Raw genomic sequence first — 19,323 nt, forward strand, 5'->3', positions numbered from 1 at the left:
CAGCGGTAGGCAGAGCCTGGTCATGTGACTTTTTGATTGTACCTTTTCTTTAAAAAAAAACAAAAAAAAAACCTGCAGGTAATCTGTTGTAACCGCAACATGATATTAATGTTCCTTTGATTTAGACGACTTTTGCTCTTATTTGCTTTATTTTTTTATGTTGAAATGCAACATTAAATTGTGATGATTATGACAGGACACCAATAACACGAACTAACATTCAAGATATTACAAACTGTGCAGCAAAAAACAGCTCTTCCAGTATCTTAAAATGTCAATAGCTACAACAACAAGCACGCATTTGACAACAACAATCATTCCCACCACTACGTGATTCCCTACTTTTTGCTTATCTACTATACAAAGTCTGCTGTTGGCAACATATTCAAACCTTATCAGGGGTTAAAATACAGAAAGAAAAAGAAGCATTTTGATTTCACCCACTGACACCATCCACCATCTGCCATCTAGTGGCTCATAACAGCTATTTCACAGGAAATACCTGAGAAGAAATACATTCAAAAAGCTGGAAACGCCTGAACCAAAACATATAGGGTGCAATATAAAACTTATAATAATAATAATGCAAAACATATGATTATGATAATAATATAAACATATCATTATAATAATGTAAACATGGCATAATAATAATAATAAGAAGAAGAAGCAGAAGAAAGACAATTCATTTAACTTTCAGTGCAGTGAACACAGCTATAGGCCTTGACTAAAGGTGATGAGGAGGAGTTGATTCATGACTTCTTCATTATTTGTATCTCCGTTTGCCTTCGTCGTATTTCCTGCCTGGACTCGGGTTCCGGGGGTTTTGAGAGGAAGTAAGCGCCTTCAGGTGGTCCGTCCCCGGCCGAGGAGAAGGCTGCTTCTTGGCCACAGGACGAGTGTTTGCGTAGACTGGATCTTCTCCTGCTTATGAAGCAAAAGCAGGATGATTTATCAACCAATATATTATACTACTACATCTAAATGGCAGAACAGAATACAAAATATTTGTTTTAGTGTTGTTTGTCTGTTTGACTCATTCAGTTGTTGTTTTTCTGCACTTTTAATGATGCTGTCTCGACCAAATCTCCCTCAGAAAAGATGCTGGTAACACTTCATATTAAGACCTTTATAATAAGCATTAGTTGATGGTAAGGCCCTCATAAGTCCTTATAAGCTGCCTACTAATATTAGTATATGTTAATAAGGATAAATAAATGTTAATAATATTATCTTAAACATATTTATTGATGATTATGAGATACTTATAAGCACTTATAAGAAACTTGTTAGTAGTTAATGGAATAGTTAAGAACAGGGTTGTCAAACTAATTTTCACTCTGGGCCACATCAGCATCATGGCCGGGTTAGGGTTAATAAACACGTTTACAGAGTCAATACTGAGCTTAACACTCTTTATTAAAAAGTTAAAGAACAGAGTCAGCTTTTGTTTGAATGGTGGTATATCAAACAGTCCCATTATTAATTTGTTTCAACATTTTAACAGTGACTACATTTGCCACAAGTTGTGTCGGATCATAATGAGCGGTATATTCTACATTTTGTGAATTCTTGTTTGAAAACCAATTAAAGGAAGTGTCAGTTTAACATTTACTGTTCTATGTACTAGTTGCTCTCAGACAAAGGATTTCTATGCAAGACTGCTTTTGTGCAGGAAAGTTCTCTGATGCAGGAAGCAAATGCAGTTAAGATGTATTCAAACCTTTACAGTGGGTGAAGTCAGTATTGACACTGATAATGTTTGCAAGACAATTAATTTTAACAACCAGAGCTTTGTGTTTTTTTCCACTATTTGTCGATCAGAAAATGTACACAGATTTGAGAGAACCAGTTCCCAACCACATAACAGGGAAATATTTACTTGAATAAACAAATCTCACAAGTGCCTTCACAATGACAAACACCGTGTTAATAATGATGAAATAATTCCCTTTTCTATATTAAGAAATTGTGTATAGAGCGAGTTTCAATGAAAACAAACCAATACACAAAATTGTAAAATAAAGCCTATATCCAATATCTCTCGCACAATTAGCTCTACAGTCTGCCCTGATTCAGCAGAAAGGTGTTCTTCAATATTCACTCAAACTCACAGCGCTCAAAATCACCTTCAATCAGAGAAATCAAATGACAGCGAAGAAAACGAGCCAAAAGATCAGAGTTTCTCTCAAGCCTCAAAGAAAGGGCGTCATCACTCCTGACGTGGGCCATTATGACAGACTAATGGTGCACGCTATAAATATTAAGCATGCACACACACACTCACACACACACACACACACACACACACAACACCTCATTGTTAAAAGGCCTGTTGCACCCCAACAGCACGTGCCCAACACGCTGCCTGAACTGTCTATAATTCACACCTCTGGTGGCCACATCCTGATTGGCAAAGACGGGGGAAACGCACCAAGCTGTTACTTAACTAGCAGCCAGTGCACAAGCCCTCTTCAGCAGGTGAACTGAATAACCCTTCAGTCAACTTGTGACAAAGGGAAATTACAGCAAGTAGCCTGCCAAAGAATGTTGACTACAACTGTGATATTCCTACTTTCAATTAAATAAAATATCTGACTACTTCTACCACCACCGCCACCCTTTCCAGTGAGTCCCTTACACTAAAGCACCTCACAGTGACTATAGTGTAAAATACACAAAAAAAGATGAATGTCTCAATTCAGCAGGTCATATAAACTAGAAACTAAAGTACTTGTATCCTGAAGTGAGTCATGACACAACATCCCCTCTATGTGGGTAACATGTACCCTGTGACCTACTTCTACTGCTGTGGCCGGACCACCACATGTAGACCCACTTTCTTACACTTCTTTCCCTCTGCGTGAGCAGCCCGTTGCCTGTCACTTTTTGTGATGTCTGAACGGAATTCATGCACCAACATAAAACTACAATTAAAAAACATAAAAGTTATGCAAATGTGGATGACAAACGACAGCAGGTGAGTTACACCTGTAAGCTAAAATCAGCATGTGATGAATGTTATCGGGTCATTTAATTTCAAATGACACTTTCTACCAATTATCTTGGAATTGTGACATTATAGGATCAAAGAAATCTTAAACATGGATGTTTGAATGGTGGATGAAATAGTTTTGCATGATAAAACATCGTTTAAACATCATTTTCTGCATTACTGTCTCGATTGAAGATTTGACTACTGTGTTAATGCAACAACCGATGTATATGCTGTTGTTACAAAATTAGGGCCACAACTAATTCACTCATCATCAATTAACCTGTGCATCAATTAATTAATTAAGTGTTTAGAGTATAACATTTGTATAAAAATGTCCAATGTCTTGTTGTGTCCAACTAACAGCCCACAAGATACTCAGTTTACAACAATGTCGAAACAGAGAGATACCGATTGTAGTTTGTCCTTTGATGATATGACTCAAACGATAAATTGACTATCAAAATATTTGCCTCTGTTATACAATTCATTAGTTTCAGTTGCGGACAAAATTTGAAAAAAAGATGTGAGCAATTCACACAAATATTGCTCATAATGATTTTGAGAATTGTACTCATAAAAACAGCTAATAGTGTTTCTACATTTTACACTTTTTTTTACAAGTTTTTGGAAATTATGCCTGTAAGGGCTTCAATAAAAAAGAAACCCTGTAAGCACCTCTTTGTGTTTTTTATGTGGTTTATAGACGGTGAATGTGTGATGATTCTCAAGTAAAATTGTCTCCTTGACTGGAAAAGCAGACATAGTGGTGGGTGGTGCGGTGTGGGTGGGTGGCTCTTTCAGCTTTGCTTACGTCGCTTTTCTCAGTAGGGGTCCGTCGGCTGCGACTGAATCTCTCTTTTCCCCCCAGTGCACTGAGCTCTGCCTGCAAAATGAGGTCCTTGTCCTTCCTTCATCTTTCCTTAAAGCACCCATGAGAACACAGGCTTCCTAATTTGTCCTACATTGGCGTTTTACATTATAGCACACAGTGAGCATGCAGTTAAACCACACAAACCACTCGTTCACTCAGTTTGCGTCGTTCGGCCACGAGTTAGGCAGATAGAACGAGCTGCTCCGTGAGCAGTGCTTCCTCTTTTTCTTCTGATCTCACACGTAGACACAGAGACACAAAACAGCCCATAATTTCTTCTGTTAAACGCAAAACTTTTGCAAAAGTGAACCAGCAATATTCATTCAGAGCATGTTTGAACAGAGGCTTTTTTTGTGAGAGTGTTTGTTTCATGCCCTCTTTCATCACAGTGCTGAGCCTATCTACAATCTGTAGATGTTTACCACAGTGCAAGCAGGTCTAGATCAGATTTCTTAACGTCTGAGAGTGTGGGCCTCCTCTCAGACGAGGCTTGGAATAAGGCGCCCCCTCATCTCCTCTTAGTTTAATTGCTTTCATTAAATTCCAGGATGCCTATGGGATCATGATTATGTTAGTTGACCCCCATAAACAAATAATTGAGCCAACAAAGTCTAATATTGCAATTTGACATAACTTGTGACTACACCAAAAATATAAAGAAAGATCTGTCTTGAGGCATTTATTAGTTTCAGTAGAATTCCCTAAAACTGTTCTCTCATCAAATCACAAACACGTAGGCTATTCTATGTGACCTTTTGATAACTAATGTATTAATTATTTTTTTTCCCACTTCCGTTCCCTGAGCCTCCACTGAAACAGCTCGGATCCCCTCCCTGTTAAGGCCCGCTTCCCATTTTGAAAACCTCTAGATGATTATCTAAACCATTGCAACTGAAAAAAGGAAGACCGGTACCTCTGCTTCTGCGGCGTCTTCTTCTCAGCAAGACACATATCATGACCAGCAGGACAATCACGATGACAGAAGAAACCCCCAACGTGATCCACATCCACTGGTCGATGAGCGTGAAGTTGTCTGGGGGAGGCACAGTCGCTGTGAGAGAAAAAAGCTTTGTCTTGAAATGTGACTATGTCAGTTTCTTATCAGAGTGTGTATAAGTAGGCCAGTGCGTGCACACAACAGTCCTTAATAATAGAGTGTTTGTAGAGTGTTATTGAATTTAATTTCTCCTTAGGATAGGCCAATGTAGAAGAATACGGATTATATGTTATGCTCTAATAAGTGTTCACTTTGAACACGTGCGATCAACACAATGCCAGTGTGTGCGCCGGAGTTCACACCTCACAGACTAAAGTTGAACATTTAGAAATAGTCGCCAATGAGGTCTCGTCACCTCTCAGTGAACACTCGTCAGTTCAGAGCAACAGTCACCGGAAACTCAACACCTTTACTGCCACCAGAAAAAAAAACTCAGACTGTGCTGGGTCCTAAAAATGCACAGTGCACTTTTGTTAATCAGAGCTAGGTACACACACACGTACACACACATACATGCGCACGCATACACACATGCAGACGGACCTTGTTTACCTGAATACGTTGTATGTTCCTTGCTCTTCGCTGTCACGGAGGAAACAAAATAATACTTTCATTAAGCCAAAGCAAGCCAGAATGTTTCATGAATCCTTTAACGTGCCATCATAATAAGCTTTATAGCAACACTTCACTTCATGTACCTCTATTTAGCATTTATAAGCAGCATATGTAAATGGTTTCTAAGCCTCTATAATCTGTTTAGCAACAACTATAACCCCTGCTGTGGGCCATCAGAAGTGGAGGATGGTGTAATAACAGATAATGTAGATAATATAGTAAAACGCAGTTGTAATAAAATAAAATATGCTTTCACTGGAGAAGTTATTGCTGACAAATATTGTACATTAAGTAACAAAGTCCTTATAGCTGCGCACGCGCACATTATAGTGTGAGATCGGGAGCATTTCGATTGCCTCTCACGGCTCTCAACATGTCGACGATGTGCCGGCGGGTAATAACTAACGGTGCTAACAACGCTAACGGGTACAAACTGTGGGGAAAGTGCTGACAGAGCTAATCGTGTTTAGCCGAGGGTGAACCGGAGTTCGGGGGCTACGCTTCTGCCAATAAGTTGTTGGTCAGGACGACGATATCAGCTGTAACAGCCGTGTGAGAGCTGTAACGTGATGCATTTTCGGCTGTTCACATTCACTGACACACACATTTTTTGGGCGGCCATGGCTCATTGGGTAGGTAGGGTCGTCCGGTAACCAAAAGGTCGGCGGTTCGATCCTTGGCTTCTACCTGTCCTGTGCTGAAGTGTCCCTGAGCAAGATACTAAACCCTTAACTGCTCCCCGGGCGCTTCTCAACAGCCCAATGCTCCCAATATGCTAGGGATGGGTTAAGTGCAGAGGTTACATTTCATGTAAATGTAAAATGACAGCTATAATACATTTAAAAAACTAAAGGCTAAAAGCACGCTATGCCAAAGCAAAGAGAAGCTCGGATAGCAACACTCACACGGAGAGAAAGCGACTTCATTCCCTGCTCAGGTAGACATTACTCCACTATTTATTTATTTAAATAATAATTGTTTGCTGTATTAATGTTCAGAATATTGCTCATTTAAATGTGTGTACACTGCTTATAAATATTAGGGGGATGTAAAGCAAAGTGTTACAGCCTTATCAGTTCCAAGTGATACTTACTAATAACTACTTCTGTTCCACTGCTGTTAGTATGGTTTAAAATGGGAATATCTATTGTGAGTCTGCAAAAGTACCATCCGCTGTCCTGGTCTGTTACGTTTGATAAAGTGAATGTCGGCCAAGTCCCTTCGGTGTCTTGCTCTTCATCCTCGGAGTCCTGCTTTGTTTTGTTCAACGCCAAGCTGGAGTTCTTTGCAGATGTATTAAAGGTCCCCACAGAGAGACTGTGCGATTCGAATGAAGAGGGGTTCAAAAACCAGACCACCCGATGTCTGCCATGTGTCTCTGTCTTCAAACGGCACTGGAATATCACAGAGGAGCCAAAAGGCACTTTCACTGATATTCGTGTTTCATTCAGAATCACAAGAGCTTGATCCGATATCACCAGGCCTGCTGTGATAGATAGATAGATAGAAAGATATTAGACAGACAGACAGACAGACAGACAGGCAGGCAGATAGATACAAAGATATGAATGTGAATTAAATATAGCAATATTTATGATTAAAATCTGTAGCCAACAGTCTTCAAATGTAACAAAGTACATTTACTCAAGTACTGTTGTTTTTGAGGTACTTTACTTGAGTAATAATTTGTACTTCTAATTCATTATATCTCAGAGGAAAATATTGTACATTTACTCCACAACCTTTGCTTTACAACTTTACTCTGAAGATTCAGATTCAGATTACAAAATTGAATCAGCCAGTAAATAATGATGTTATATAAAGAATATTGTATTGATCCCCAGATTTGTGCAAGCTACCAAGCAGTATGAAGTAATATATATTATATATGAACATACAATAATTAAAATTAGCCAGCTGCAGTATCAAAGTGATGTACTTATTCATAAATCAATAATCATATCCAATAATATTAATTCATAATATTATTATAGAATGGGCTATTCTACAATAATTCTACTTTAAGTATATTTTATAATACTTGCTAAAGTAAAATCAAACAAAGTATCTTTTCACTGTGGTATTAGTACTTATACTTAAGTACAATCTTAAATGCATTAAATGTACTTGTAACAGAATATTTGTACAGTGTGGTATTACTACTTTTACTAAAGTAAAATCTTAAATGCGTAACACTTACTTGTAACAAAGTATCTACACACTGTTGTTTGACTACTTTTACTGAAGTAAAATACTACTGATAGTAATTCTACCACCACACGTAACCCGTACCAAGTCGTTTTACATTAGCTCTGCACACGTTCATTATTCTAACAGCCTCATTTTATATCTTTATGGTTTGTTATTGTCTGTTTTCAGGAGTCTTACCTGTGAGCAACACAAGAGTCGACCGTTTCAACCACATTTCCATCGTATCATTTGAGAGGTGGTCTTCTTCTCACACTCATCCTGTCTCTGCTTCCTATCTGTCTGCACATCTGACAGAGCTCTAGGCACACACAAAGAAAAAAAAACTGTGTGTGGGTGGGAGGAGTTTTTTTTTGTTTTAGTGTACTCTGAGAATAAGTTGCTGACTTGGTGTAGGGAACTGACTGCAGTGAAGGTTGCTTAAACAAGAACTGAAGATGGAAAGTAGCGTAGGCTTTCAAAAAGACAAGAGAGATTCCTGACCAAACGCTACTTTTAATCAAAAGACATCAAAGCGCAATGCTAATATGGTACATCCTGCTGTTGGCACACCTCCACAGACAGACAGTGAATCCCTCAGTGAGATAAATAAACAGACGCTGACTTGCTAAGTGAAATAAAGAAATGGGGCACACAACAGTGATACGAGGGGTTTGTGAAACTCTTGTGGGTTTTGGTGCAAGGGTGCTAAAAACGCATCTCACCTTGTCCCCACAGCGGTGCACAAGAAACGCAGCGCTTTGGCTTCCTGTGACAAGACACAACTGAGTACGATGGAGAGTATGAACTTTCTGATTCAATCTCCAACCACAGCCTACAAGATAAATTGCAGTAGAGACAACAAAGACGAGCGATAATAAAGTGTTCTTTCTTACAGAGTAGTTTCATCCAGAAGAGTTGCGATGCTGATGGGAAAAAAAACTGTAAAAAACTCTTATGTCTTAAATCAAGTACTTGCTTTGATCTTTTTTTTCTCTTCTATGTTGATTGTTATGCACCAAAAGCCACATTTATTTGAAAACCTACTTGGCAAACAACCTGATTGCATGATAATTAGTGTCTGTGTGTCATCTGTTCATCACAGTGAAGACCAAAGGAGTACAGTGGGTGTATAAGTTCTGAAACCTCAACCATGTGAACTTCAAGAGGCTCGCCTGTAATGTGAGCAGAGAAACGATCACAAATCATTTGTTTAGTGGGACAGTAGCTTAGAGTTAGATGGGCGCTGTGGCTGAAATACATAACTCATCTGTATTTTCAAATAAACTGAAAATACAATACATTTCCACTATAGTGCTGTTTTTGAAATAAAAGGCGGAGATGATGATGATGATGAATCTTCTCGTGTGTTCTGATAGTTTATGTGTAACTTGTATTTTTTGGGTTGGAAATGTTTAAAAAAATAAGGTAATAAAGTGGCAATATGATTAAAGAAAACTCTTTTAATCAATAGTTTGTTCATATTGCTAAAGATGCAGTGGTTACAAAGTTTGCAAGTCAGAAATATAAATGTACAATTGTATCTCTACTATTGGATCCCATTAATAAAGAATGATAGACGTACTTTGCTTTTTGTTTTTCCTCATCAGGCTGATAAAAAAAAAAGAACACACAGGATTAATTAATTCAGTTTGTTTTATGCACAACAACGCAGATAAAGCTCACTCTGCACTTTCAGACAGATGTCAAATCAGACAATGATTCTGTTATTTTACTGCCTAAGAGAAAATGTAAAGTGTTATCTGTGTTATCCACATCCTTCTATATGTGATGCCACAAAGGGTAATAACTAGGAGCTGTATGCTTCCTGAGTTTAATGCCCTGGACCCCTAATCAACTGACCATTCCTCCTTTCATGCCACAAGAGTAGTTGATGCATCAAGGACGAATTGTTTTATTTTTTAATCAAACTCAACCTTGACGTCTATTATATATTACCTTTATTTTAGTCCCATTGAGATTTAAAATCTCTTTTCTTTTTGGATCTCTTTTTGTAAAGAACAAATAACAGACTTATAAACAAAACAGCAAAAAGTCAAAAAACAATTTATAACATCATATATCAGCAAGGCTTGATTAAGAACCAAAAAGACCCAGTAACTATTTTAACTATGTAACTATTAATACTTTACATTTGTCGGGGATTTGCACCACTATAGTAGCCTATAATATTAACCGGGTCATGTGTTACTGTGACCCTGCCTTGTAAAGAGGCCTTGCGACAAAAGCAACACCTTTGTTTTGTTTTGTTTTTGTTTTTATTGTGGTCTCAGAGTGCATTCACCTTAAAAAAGAAGACGTTATATTTCATCAAATGACCACTAAAGAAAACTATAGTGAAGCCGACTATTGTTAGTTGTTTGCACTGCATCTGAGTGTTCCTACAGAGAACCATTCCCATATTGACGCTCAATCTCAGGCTTTGTTTAGACTTGTTTTATTCATTGTATTTCACATTGTAATTCTTTTAGCCGTGCTTTTATGCTGTAAAGCTCTTTTCCATGTTTGTTTATGTTGTTAAAGTGTTAGTCATATCTCAAACTCTTCAAACTATAGCCACCATCTTCACTCGTCAGCCAAAAACAAAATATATATATATTTATTGATTATTTTATTAATTCACACATAAACGTTCCTGTTATCATGTTACAGTGTCTAATTTAATATTTTTGGGGGAATAATGTTTAAATAAATAAATCAAAGAAAAACACGTTTGAATCCCCACACTGTCTTCTTCTCTTCTCCGACGGTACCTGAACGCAGCACCGGTGCAACAGAAACATCAGTACCCAGAATCCTTTCCTCACGCATGCGCGCCACGCACTACGGCCCAAAGGCGTTGGTGGTTGGTGTCCGTCCGAAGATGCGTTGCACTCCGGCAGCAGCATCAGTACCAGCTTCGCCGCGCCAGTAAACCGAAAATTACCGGGAGAACGGAGGAGGAGAACCCGGCGGTGTTTGCGGCTCGAGCGGCGCGATGGGAGACCAGAAGGTGAGCCGGACCGGACTGGACCCGGACGAACAGGTGTCTCTGATGGGGGGGATTCAGGGCGTAGCGTACAAAGGAAGGAGGGAAGGGGACGAGCTGCAGAATCGGGGGAGTTTGTGGATGCGGTACGGAGTCGTACTACACACTGGTGTTTTAACCGGCGTTTTTGTCCGGTTGGAGGTGAGGTTTATCTCGAGCATGCATGTCATCGATGAGTTTGTTATCGATGTATCGGCGTTATAGTCCGGGGGAAAGGAGAGGGAGTGAGGGGGCCTTGGCGCAGCTCCTCTCGCATCAACAAACATTACACAGTGGTCCAGTATGAATGGGCTCGTTCACTGTGGGACGGCCAGCTTGAGATATATAAACGTACCGGGAGTGTGGTAACGTATCAGGGGTTCGATCCGTATGATAACCGACCCGGTGTGTGTCCCTTTGAAGCCGGCTGATCAATGGTTGTTGGAGCTGCATTATTAGATTATAAATGCGCATCCTTCCGCCCGTGAAGTGTCCTCCCTCCCTAGTCCCTCTCTGATCCCATCACATCTGAAGAACAGATGTTTATAAAGGAGGTCCTCCTCCTCAAACACTGACGAGCACAACCTCCTCCTTCACTGCAGAGGATGCACTGAAGTGTTGGGTTAGAGGAGAAACCTGCAGCCGCTCTCTAAACTACAGACTTTAAAGGCTAAAGATGGAGAATATTAAATATGTATTCAAGTGTTCAGGCTTTGGCTCTTTCAGTCTGAATGGACCAGATTCTGTTGTTTTATTTTATTCAGGAATAACAAAATGTTGAATTGTGTGTCTTTCCTTTAGGAATCTCTGCGTAAGATCACCCACACGCTGGCCATGAAGAATGAGGAGATTTCAAACTTCGTCTGCACCGTGAAGCAGAGCCTCAACAACTTAGAGGTACCCAACAACAACAACAAACATACATGAAAACTTGAATCCTTTCTGCACACCGTTTAGTAGCCGGTACTTTCGTCCAGATGCAGAGAAAAGTTTACTTCCTGTGTTTCCCTATTTTTGTTGTGACACCAGGCGAACTCCAACAAAGTCCAGGTGGACCTGGAGTCCGAGTTCACGTCCCTCCACTCGGCCCTGGACGAGATGAAGGAAAGCATGGTGACGCGCATCAAACAGGAGAGAGCCAGCCGCACATATGACCTACAGGTACCTGCCGTTGTCCATAATAATAGCACATTTATTAGTATTTGATTGCTTACGGTTTATTTTTATTCAATAAGAAAATTCAAACTTCAGCGAGAGACTTATTCTGTTGTTGGCGTTTAATGGCGAGTAAATAATAATAATTATTTTGTGACATTCTCTCTCGTCTGATACATTTTAGCATTAAATGTTACATTTAAAGGGAAAAAACATAAACAAATCTCAGAGATCTCACGATGAGTTTTTACATGTTTGGTCGTCTGGAGAACTATATTTGTGCCCAAAGACTAAATTCATTATGCTAAGAAAAAATGTCATTATGTTTGTGTCGATTTGTCTAAAAAGTCTTGAAATCTACTATGACGTTAAAACTTTTACATGTTTAGATCACATGAAAAATCACACGTTTATCTAAAGTCAAAGTCAGGATTTATTAAAAATGAGGAAAAACACTGACATTGTGTTCATCAAATATTTTATTTGTGTGCATATCATTCATATTATCATTTTTTTGTCACATTATTTTTAGTCTTCGGGCACATTGAACGACTGTTTTTTCCTAAAATGTGATGGAGAATTTGGCAAAAACAGTAGCTCCATGTGCCGAAAGATTACATCAATAATATGAAAAGAATACTCACTTTTCAAAATACCATCGACTGTGTAAAGCTCAAAGTTCTCGTTTTCTTTTTTTTAATACGTGCACCTCGGGACCGAGCAATGACTCTCAAATGATGCAGTTAACTCCCGTCTCTTCTGCAGAGAACACACTGGTCCCATTATACGAAAGATAAACAAAACAAAACAAATTGAAGTCACGGTTTATGTTTGTATTTCTTTCTCAGAGTCAGCTGAGTGCCGGCGCCAAAGCCCTGGAGAGTTCGGAGGAGCTGCTGGAGCTCGCCAACCAGACGCTGTGCTCCTCTGAGACGGACAGTTTCAATCAGGTAGCTGACCCACTCCGCCACCGATGGCATGCTGCTGCACTGTCACACTGTGAAATCCAGTATCCATATATATATATACATGTGATATTTAATCTGTCCTTCCAGTGGTGTCACACTAGCAGTTACTTGAACACAGCCACCAGCGACTCTGTGTGTTAAATGACAACATGGTGGACTACGACTCAGATTTCTCTTCGCTCCGTATCTCTCCTCTCCTCTCTTCTTCCTCCCCCCCCCCCCCCCTCTCTCTCTGCTTCTCCTCTCCAGGCGGCCAAAGACATTAAGGATAGGTATGGTACTCTGCCATCCATTGCTTCCCCTTTTTTCCTCATAGCCTCCTGTTAACCACTGAGCCATCTCATAATGTAGCGTGCATGCATTCAAAACATGTAGCCACCGCACCCATTTCATAGACAATAAGCCGTAGGGAAAACTTTCCACTCGAGAGCCTTTTGTCTTTGTGTGTCCCACTGTCTTCTCTAGTCTGTACCATCCTGTGTCAGTCCTCCTCCTCCTCCTCCTCCTCCTCCCTGGATGAACTCCCTCTCTAGCTCCGCTTTTAAACCTCGATTAGGTTGATGAGTTCAGTGGTAGATCCAGACAGTCTAGTTAGTGGGCCTTTCCTTAGCGAGCAGCGTTAGAATCACCTTGTTTTTTTGCCTTGAATAATGGACAACGCTTGTTTCCACTCCGTGTGCTCGTGTGTTTGTGTGTGTGTGTCTCTCTTTGTCCGCAGCGTGACAATGGCTCCAGCCTTTCGCCTCTCCCTGAAGGCCAAAGCCAGCGACAACATGAGTCACTTGATGGTGGATTTCAGCCAGGAGAGGGAGGTGTTGCAGGGCCTCAAGTTTCTCCCAGGTCTGCTCCACTTTTACTCCCAACAAATACAGATACCGCAGCGGTGATGTAATCTAACTAAGTATCACTCACACCGGTGCTTTACTCGAGTTTCATGCTGCTTTATACTTCTACTCCACTATACCCAGAGGGAGTGATGGCACTACAGCTGTATTTACTAGTTACTGCACTAATTAAAAAAAAAAAAAAAAAAAATCAAGTATTTTTCGTCCGAAAACATGTAAAAAAGTTCACCATTGTAGTCAAAATATACAGCCTCTTTTCCATGCAGATCAATTAGTTTCAGATATTACAATTCTAATTCGATGCGCCTCATACTTTCATGTTTCAAGATACAATCAGTTCTTTGGACGAGTTCATTTCAATGAGAAACTTGTTTTCAGAATAAAAATAACAAAAAATAAGTTTTTTTAGGACCTAATAAAAGCCAGAATTGTATTTATATGAGAGGGTTTTTGCACTGTTACAAATTACAATTTGACTATTTGACGGAGTTGTCGGTTCAGCGTTATCCCACCAAAACGTTAAAAAAGTGCAGCTGTTCTACACGCCTGTGGCATCAGATAAAACTAAATGTAGCGGTGGTGGCATTTTACACAACTGAATGCTTCCATTGACATGATGGGTAACGTAATAAAGTAGAAAAAGAGGTATCAAATGAAGTACTCTATTGGTATCAGCATCACTTTAAGGGAGCCGGTATCGATACTTAATATTCATATTGATATTTGCAACTAGAGTCCAAAGAGAGAAGTCAACACACGCTGGTTACTGTTGTCTGTTGTGGACGAATCAGTAGAAATAAATCAGAAGTAACAACACAAGCCTTAACCTTTGCCTCAGTTAAACACAGTCTGGGTCTTTTATTGATTTATTTATACACATTAATAGACATTTCTGCAAATGTGTCAGTTTAGCCGTCGTGGCTAATTTTGATCTGGGTGTCTCTGGGCAGGTGATACAAAAAAGACACATGAAATACATTGAAACATGAACATCAATGTTACAGACAAGACAAGTGTCTTTAAATTTGATAAACCAAAGTCTAATCGGAGCAAAACAACGGCTCTGTGTCAAACAAGCCGCGTGTTGCGTTGGATTCAAAATGCCCCAGTTACCATTATTTTATATTCGAGTCAAATGACTACACGTATAATGCCGCTCACAGCAATGAAACCACAGAGAATTATCACCCAACCGTGCAGCTGTGTGAGGCTCTTTAACCTCTTTTAATGCACTGGTGTGGTTTGACAGCCCACGTAGTTACTGTAGGGCTCCGTCTCGTCGCCAGCAGATGTTACTGTACACCACCTGTTTGTTAGGTAGTGGTTAGCTGCTGATCATAGCTGAACATTTAGCAGACAAAGAGACGGATGTTCTAGACTAAAATTCATCAGGTGGACGAAAACATTACTCCAAATAAATGAATAATGTTGCTACGTGTCTGATTGATGTGTACATTTACAACACGTTAGCTAAAGTGTATGCTAGGTAGTGCACAGTGTTGCCAGATCGGGCTGGTTTCCGCCACATTGGCCTACTTTTGATTCATTTGCGCTGCTTTTGTCAACATTTGGTGGTTCTGAAAATATTGTGAAAACAAAATGACCAAACAAGCTGTTTTTATGGTCAAAAACACAAATACAAAACTCAGTAAACTTCGTTGTGACCACTCAATTTAAGAGCTGTTTGATGGTTTTATTCTATTGTCGTTATAACGGAGTAGCTACTTACCTTGACGTCATCAACATTGACATAGAAATGGCGTTTTGTATCATTGATTGTCTGACTGCATTCTGTGGGTTTGTAAAAGCTTATTTATCGAACATTTTATCTTCGTTTATTTGAAGCAGGTATGAAGATTTGTGTGCTTACAATTTGTTTTACACAGGTTTGTGGCATGGTTATGATTTGGTTTGTTTTTTATTGAAATGGACGGGTTTTAAGTTGTGATTGGGCTGGAAACTGTCAAATTTCATCTTTCAACAATGGTTGTGTACCTGTCAGCTAGTTTTGGGGTAATTCTGCCACCAAGTGGCAAAAGTCTATTGATTCAGCGGTGACTTTTCAAGTTTCACTCATTCGTTATAATAACATAAATAACATTCAAAGTGTTAAAAAAAGAGGTAGAGGAAGTGGATTTTCTGATAATCCTAATAACAAACCTGTGTCTTCTCTCCAGTTCCCGCCACTCCTGAGATCCAGGTCTCAGAGTGCCAGGTGTGCGACAACACAGTGACTGTAGTCTGGACCTTACCGGAGCCCGACAGCAAGATAGACCACTACATACTGGAGCACCGACGCACGAACCACGAGGGTCCGCCGCGCATCAGAGAGGACTACCCCTGGATGGTGGTGGAGGGGATACGAGAGCTGGAGCACACACTCACCGGTAGGACGGAGGGTTGCGTGTGTTTTTGTTGTTGTTGTTGTTGTCTGAACTGTGATGAGTCTGACTCACAACGGGATTCTTTTTTTGTTCTCAGGTCTCCGCTTTGACACCCGGTACATCACGTTCAGAGTGAAAGCGTGTAACAAGGCCGTGGCAGGAGAGTTCTCTGAGCCGATCACGCTAGAGACCCACGGTGAGAAAAACACAAACTAGGTTTTATTTTGTTATTTGTTTTAATTGCAAGACAAAAGACATTAACAGAACAACAAGAGGACGACAAGAACAGTGAATACAGGCCAACTAACAACATTTAGTCAGTGGATGAGGATCTGTGTGTGTGTGTGTGTGTGTGTGTGTGTGTGTGTTTGCGTGTGTGTGTGTTTGTGTGTCTGAGGTGTGGGAATGCATATGAAAGGAAACAAGTGTGAATTTGTGAATGTGAATATTGGCTGGCCGACTCATTTTCCATTTGCAGCCTTCACCTTCAAACTGGACGCTGGTTCTTGCCACCAGAACCTGAAGGTGGAGGACTTGAGTGTGGAGTGGGACAGCTGTGGAGGAAAGATACAGGACATCCGCAAGGAAAAGACGCGAACCAACTCCCCGATGCACTCCCCAGCCAGGTGTGTATGAGTTTAATCTGCAGGGTCTTCAAACCGGAGTTTTTAAGCTATAAAAACCCTCATAAGGCCATGTGGTCATGTACTTACTTTCATTTAGAATACATCTAAAAAATATGAATCTTTGAGTGTTTGTCTGTCTCATCAGGTCAGCATTGATGTCACCTAAGAGAGCGCCGACAGCCCGGCCCGGCAGAGACAGATTTACAGCGGAGTCCTACACAGTGCTGGGTGAGCGTACACACCGTAAAACACACAACAAACGTGCATTTCTACGTCTCGAAAGGGTTAAAACACACCAGACTGGAGTTGTAACTCATGGAACTAAATAACTAAAGAGTTAACAGCTGTTCAGTGAAAACCCTTTGTACACTGGCAATGCATGAAAAATATGCCTCTAGCCTTAATGAGTTTGTAGGCTAGTTTATTAGCCTAGCTAGCCTTGCTACACTAGCATGTAGCTACCCAGGTAAGCTAGTTAGCTAGCCTGTCGGGCTTCCAAGATGCATGTTAAGCTCCTGAATAGATAGGGAGAGATAATTGTTTGCATTCATAATATGTATCCACATTTAAAGAAACAGTGTATAGGATTTAGTGCCATCTAGTGGTGAGGTTGCAGATTGAATACGTTGGCCTTCAGGTAACGTAAAAAACACAAAAGCCTCCCGATCTAGAGCCAGTGTTTGGTTTAGATTTACTAGCAAAACAAAACATGTAACCACACATCTCAACTTACGGAAAGTGTTGACACTGTAAGTCTAGAAATGAATCATCTGGGCTTATGTGTCGTGACAGCTGACACGATGATCGACGCTGGCCAGCAGTACTGGGAGGTGCGGTTCGACAAGGAGAGCAAGGCCTTCGCCGTGGGCGTCGCCCTGCGGAGCCTCGGACGATTCGACCAGCTGGGGAAAAGCAGCGCTTCCTGGTGCATCCATCTGAACAACTGGCTGCAGCAGAGCCTCACAGCAAAGCACAACAACAAGGCTCGAGCACTGGACTGTGCCATCCCAAACAGAATAGGGGTCTACGTCAACTATGATGAAGGTACCATAAGCGCGTACTTAGCACCGATTGAATGATCACAGAGAGAATCACTGTTGAGAACTTCTCCCCCACAAAATAAAATGCATGATTGCAAATACACAGTTTATATGTTGTGGTGCTAAAATAGTACTTTTTAATGTTTTTCAGTGCTGAAACAATAAGTCAATGCTTTGAGACAGAAGTTAATAAACAAAGTGATTCATTGTTTCATTAAGCAAAGATGTCAAACAATCCGTGGTTCCATCTTCTAAGAGTTTATTTATTCATTAATTCTCTTTGAGTTTAGAAACTTCTTTTGAATGGAAGACACATAAAACATTGCAGAGAAAACAATGTAAAATCAGGCAACAGATAAAAACAGATAACTAAATTAAACGTTTGGGTTTATTTAAAGTATTTTGACAGTTTAAAAACTAAAAGTTTCATTTATTATTTAAAATAATAAATAATTGACAGATTAGCCAACCATGAGAACATGTTAGTTTCAGCCCTAAACATGTCTTCATTCTCTCCAGGTGTTCTGTCTTTCTACAACTCCAAAACTAAACAGCTGATGCACACTTTCAAAACCAAGTTCCAGCAGCCAGTTATCCCAGCGTTCATGGTGAGAAACGTCCTTCTGAAGACTATAAATACCCCTGTTCTCTAAAAGAATGCTCTATTGTCCCCATGCCCTTTTTGTTTTTTCAACTGTCGGTTGATGTGGTGCCCCCCCGCCCCCTTTGCAGGTGTGGAACGGCAGTTTTTCGGTAGTGACGGGCCTGCAGGTTCCCAGCGCCGTGCAGAGCGGCCAGAGGAAGAACAGCGGCACCAGCAGCTCCAACGCCAGCCTCACCTAGAGGACAGCTGGACGCCTCCCAGCTCTGCTTCGAACCACATTCACCGCCGCCGCCGCCGCCGCTGAACACCTCCTCTCCGCTCTGGTCGCGGTCCAAGCCATATCGTATCAAAGAGTTACATCACCGGAGTTTGATGGCTCAGCCTGTTCCAGTCTCTGTGTTGCGTAAATGGTTTTTCTGGGAACAAGTGAGTCATCAGTGACAAAACTCTTCCGATGTATGACTCTGGCTGTTGTGATTGTCGGGGGACACGTTAGCTGTAGTCTTACTAGTTTTTCCTCTCATGTCATTTAAGCACTGTCCCACTGCTGCTAGAGCAAAGACTTAGCGCTGGCCGCTGCCCTTCCTTCATTCCTTCCTTCCTTCATTCCTTCCTTCATTCCTTGCCATCACCAAAACTGTCAGTCGTACTGTCAGCTGCAGGTTCAGAGTCGAGGACCTGACCTGTCTGCTCTCTCCCTGTGCCTTCCTTCTCATTTCCAAACCGGATCAGGTGATCCGCACCCACATGCTAGTATTTCACTGCAAACCACCGTGGTGACACTTTCTGTGACGCCCATGTCAATAACGCATTATAAACATACTTGTAAAGCATTATAATCTGCTTATAGCACTGTATGTTTATAGTTAAAAGCACTAATAAGTATTCATAATGATTTATTACAATAATCATAACACATACAGCATTTTATAATGACCTATAAAGTCAAGTATCATAATACTTTATAAGCATGTTTCAAGGATCATAGTGTATTATAATTGCGAT

General features: G+C 40.5%; 2 protein-coding genes across 3 annotated transcripts; one reads left to right on the forward strand and one right to left on the reverse strand.

Moving 5' to 3' along the window:
• Positions 1-148: 148 nt before the first annotated feature.
• LOC306694587 (uncharacterized protein) lies at positions 149-7,972 on the reverse strand. 2 transcript variants are annotated; one of them, XM_079157495.1, is made up of 5 exons: positions 7,870-7,972; positions 6,575-6,967; positions 5,419-5,448; positions 4,783-4,920; positions 149-924 (listed from the first exon to the last, which is right to left on the reverse strand). In XM_079157495.1, exons 1-5 carry the CDS (start codon positions 7,910-7,912, stop codon positions 767-769), a joined length of 762 nt encoding a protein of 253 aa, XP_079013621.1. In that variant the 5' UTR covers positions 7,913-7,972; the 3' UTR covers positions 149-766. The 2 variants fall into 2 exon arrangements, with proteins under 2 accessions (XP_079013621.1, XP_079013620.1); XM_079157494.1 differs by having other exon boundaries at positions 149-927.
• Positions 7,973-10,554: 2,582 nt separating this feature from the next.
• On the forward strand, positions 10,555-18,557 carry fsd1 (fibronectin type III and SPRY domain containing 1; the record flags this gene model as incomplete). The annotated part of the gene is made up of 13 exons (XM_079157252.1): positions 10,555-10,681; positions 11,498-11,593; positions 11,726-11,857; positions 12,700-12,801; positions 13,069-13,091; positions 13,538-13,659; positions 15,842-16,051; positions 16,146-16,244; positions 16,527-16,674; positions 16,820-16,902; positions 17,467-17,718; positions 18,234-18,322; positions 18,447-18,557. The coding sequence occupies exons 1-13, from the start codon at positions 10,667-10,669 to the stop codon at positions 18,555-18,557; spliced, it is 1,482 nt and encodes a 493-aa protein (XP_079013378.1). The 5' UTR covers positions 10,555-10,666.
• Between the last annotated feature and the right edge of the window lie 766 nt (positions 18,558-19,323).

This window comes from Pholis gunnellus (genome assembly GCF_910591455.1).
Source record: "Pholis gunnellus genome assembly, chromosome: 4".
Lineage (NCBI taxonomy): Eukaryota > Metazoa > Chordata > Actinopteri > Perciformes > Pholidae > Pholis > Pholis gunnellus.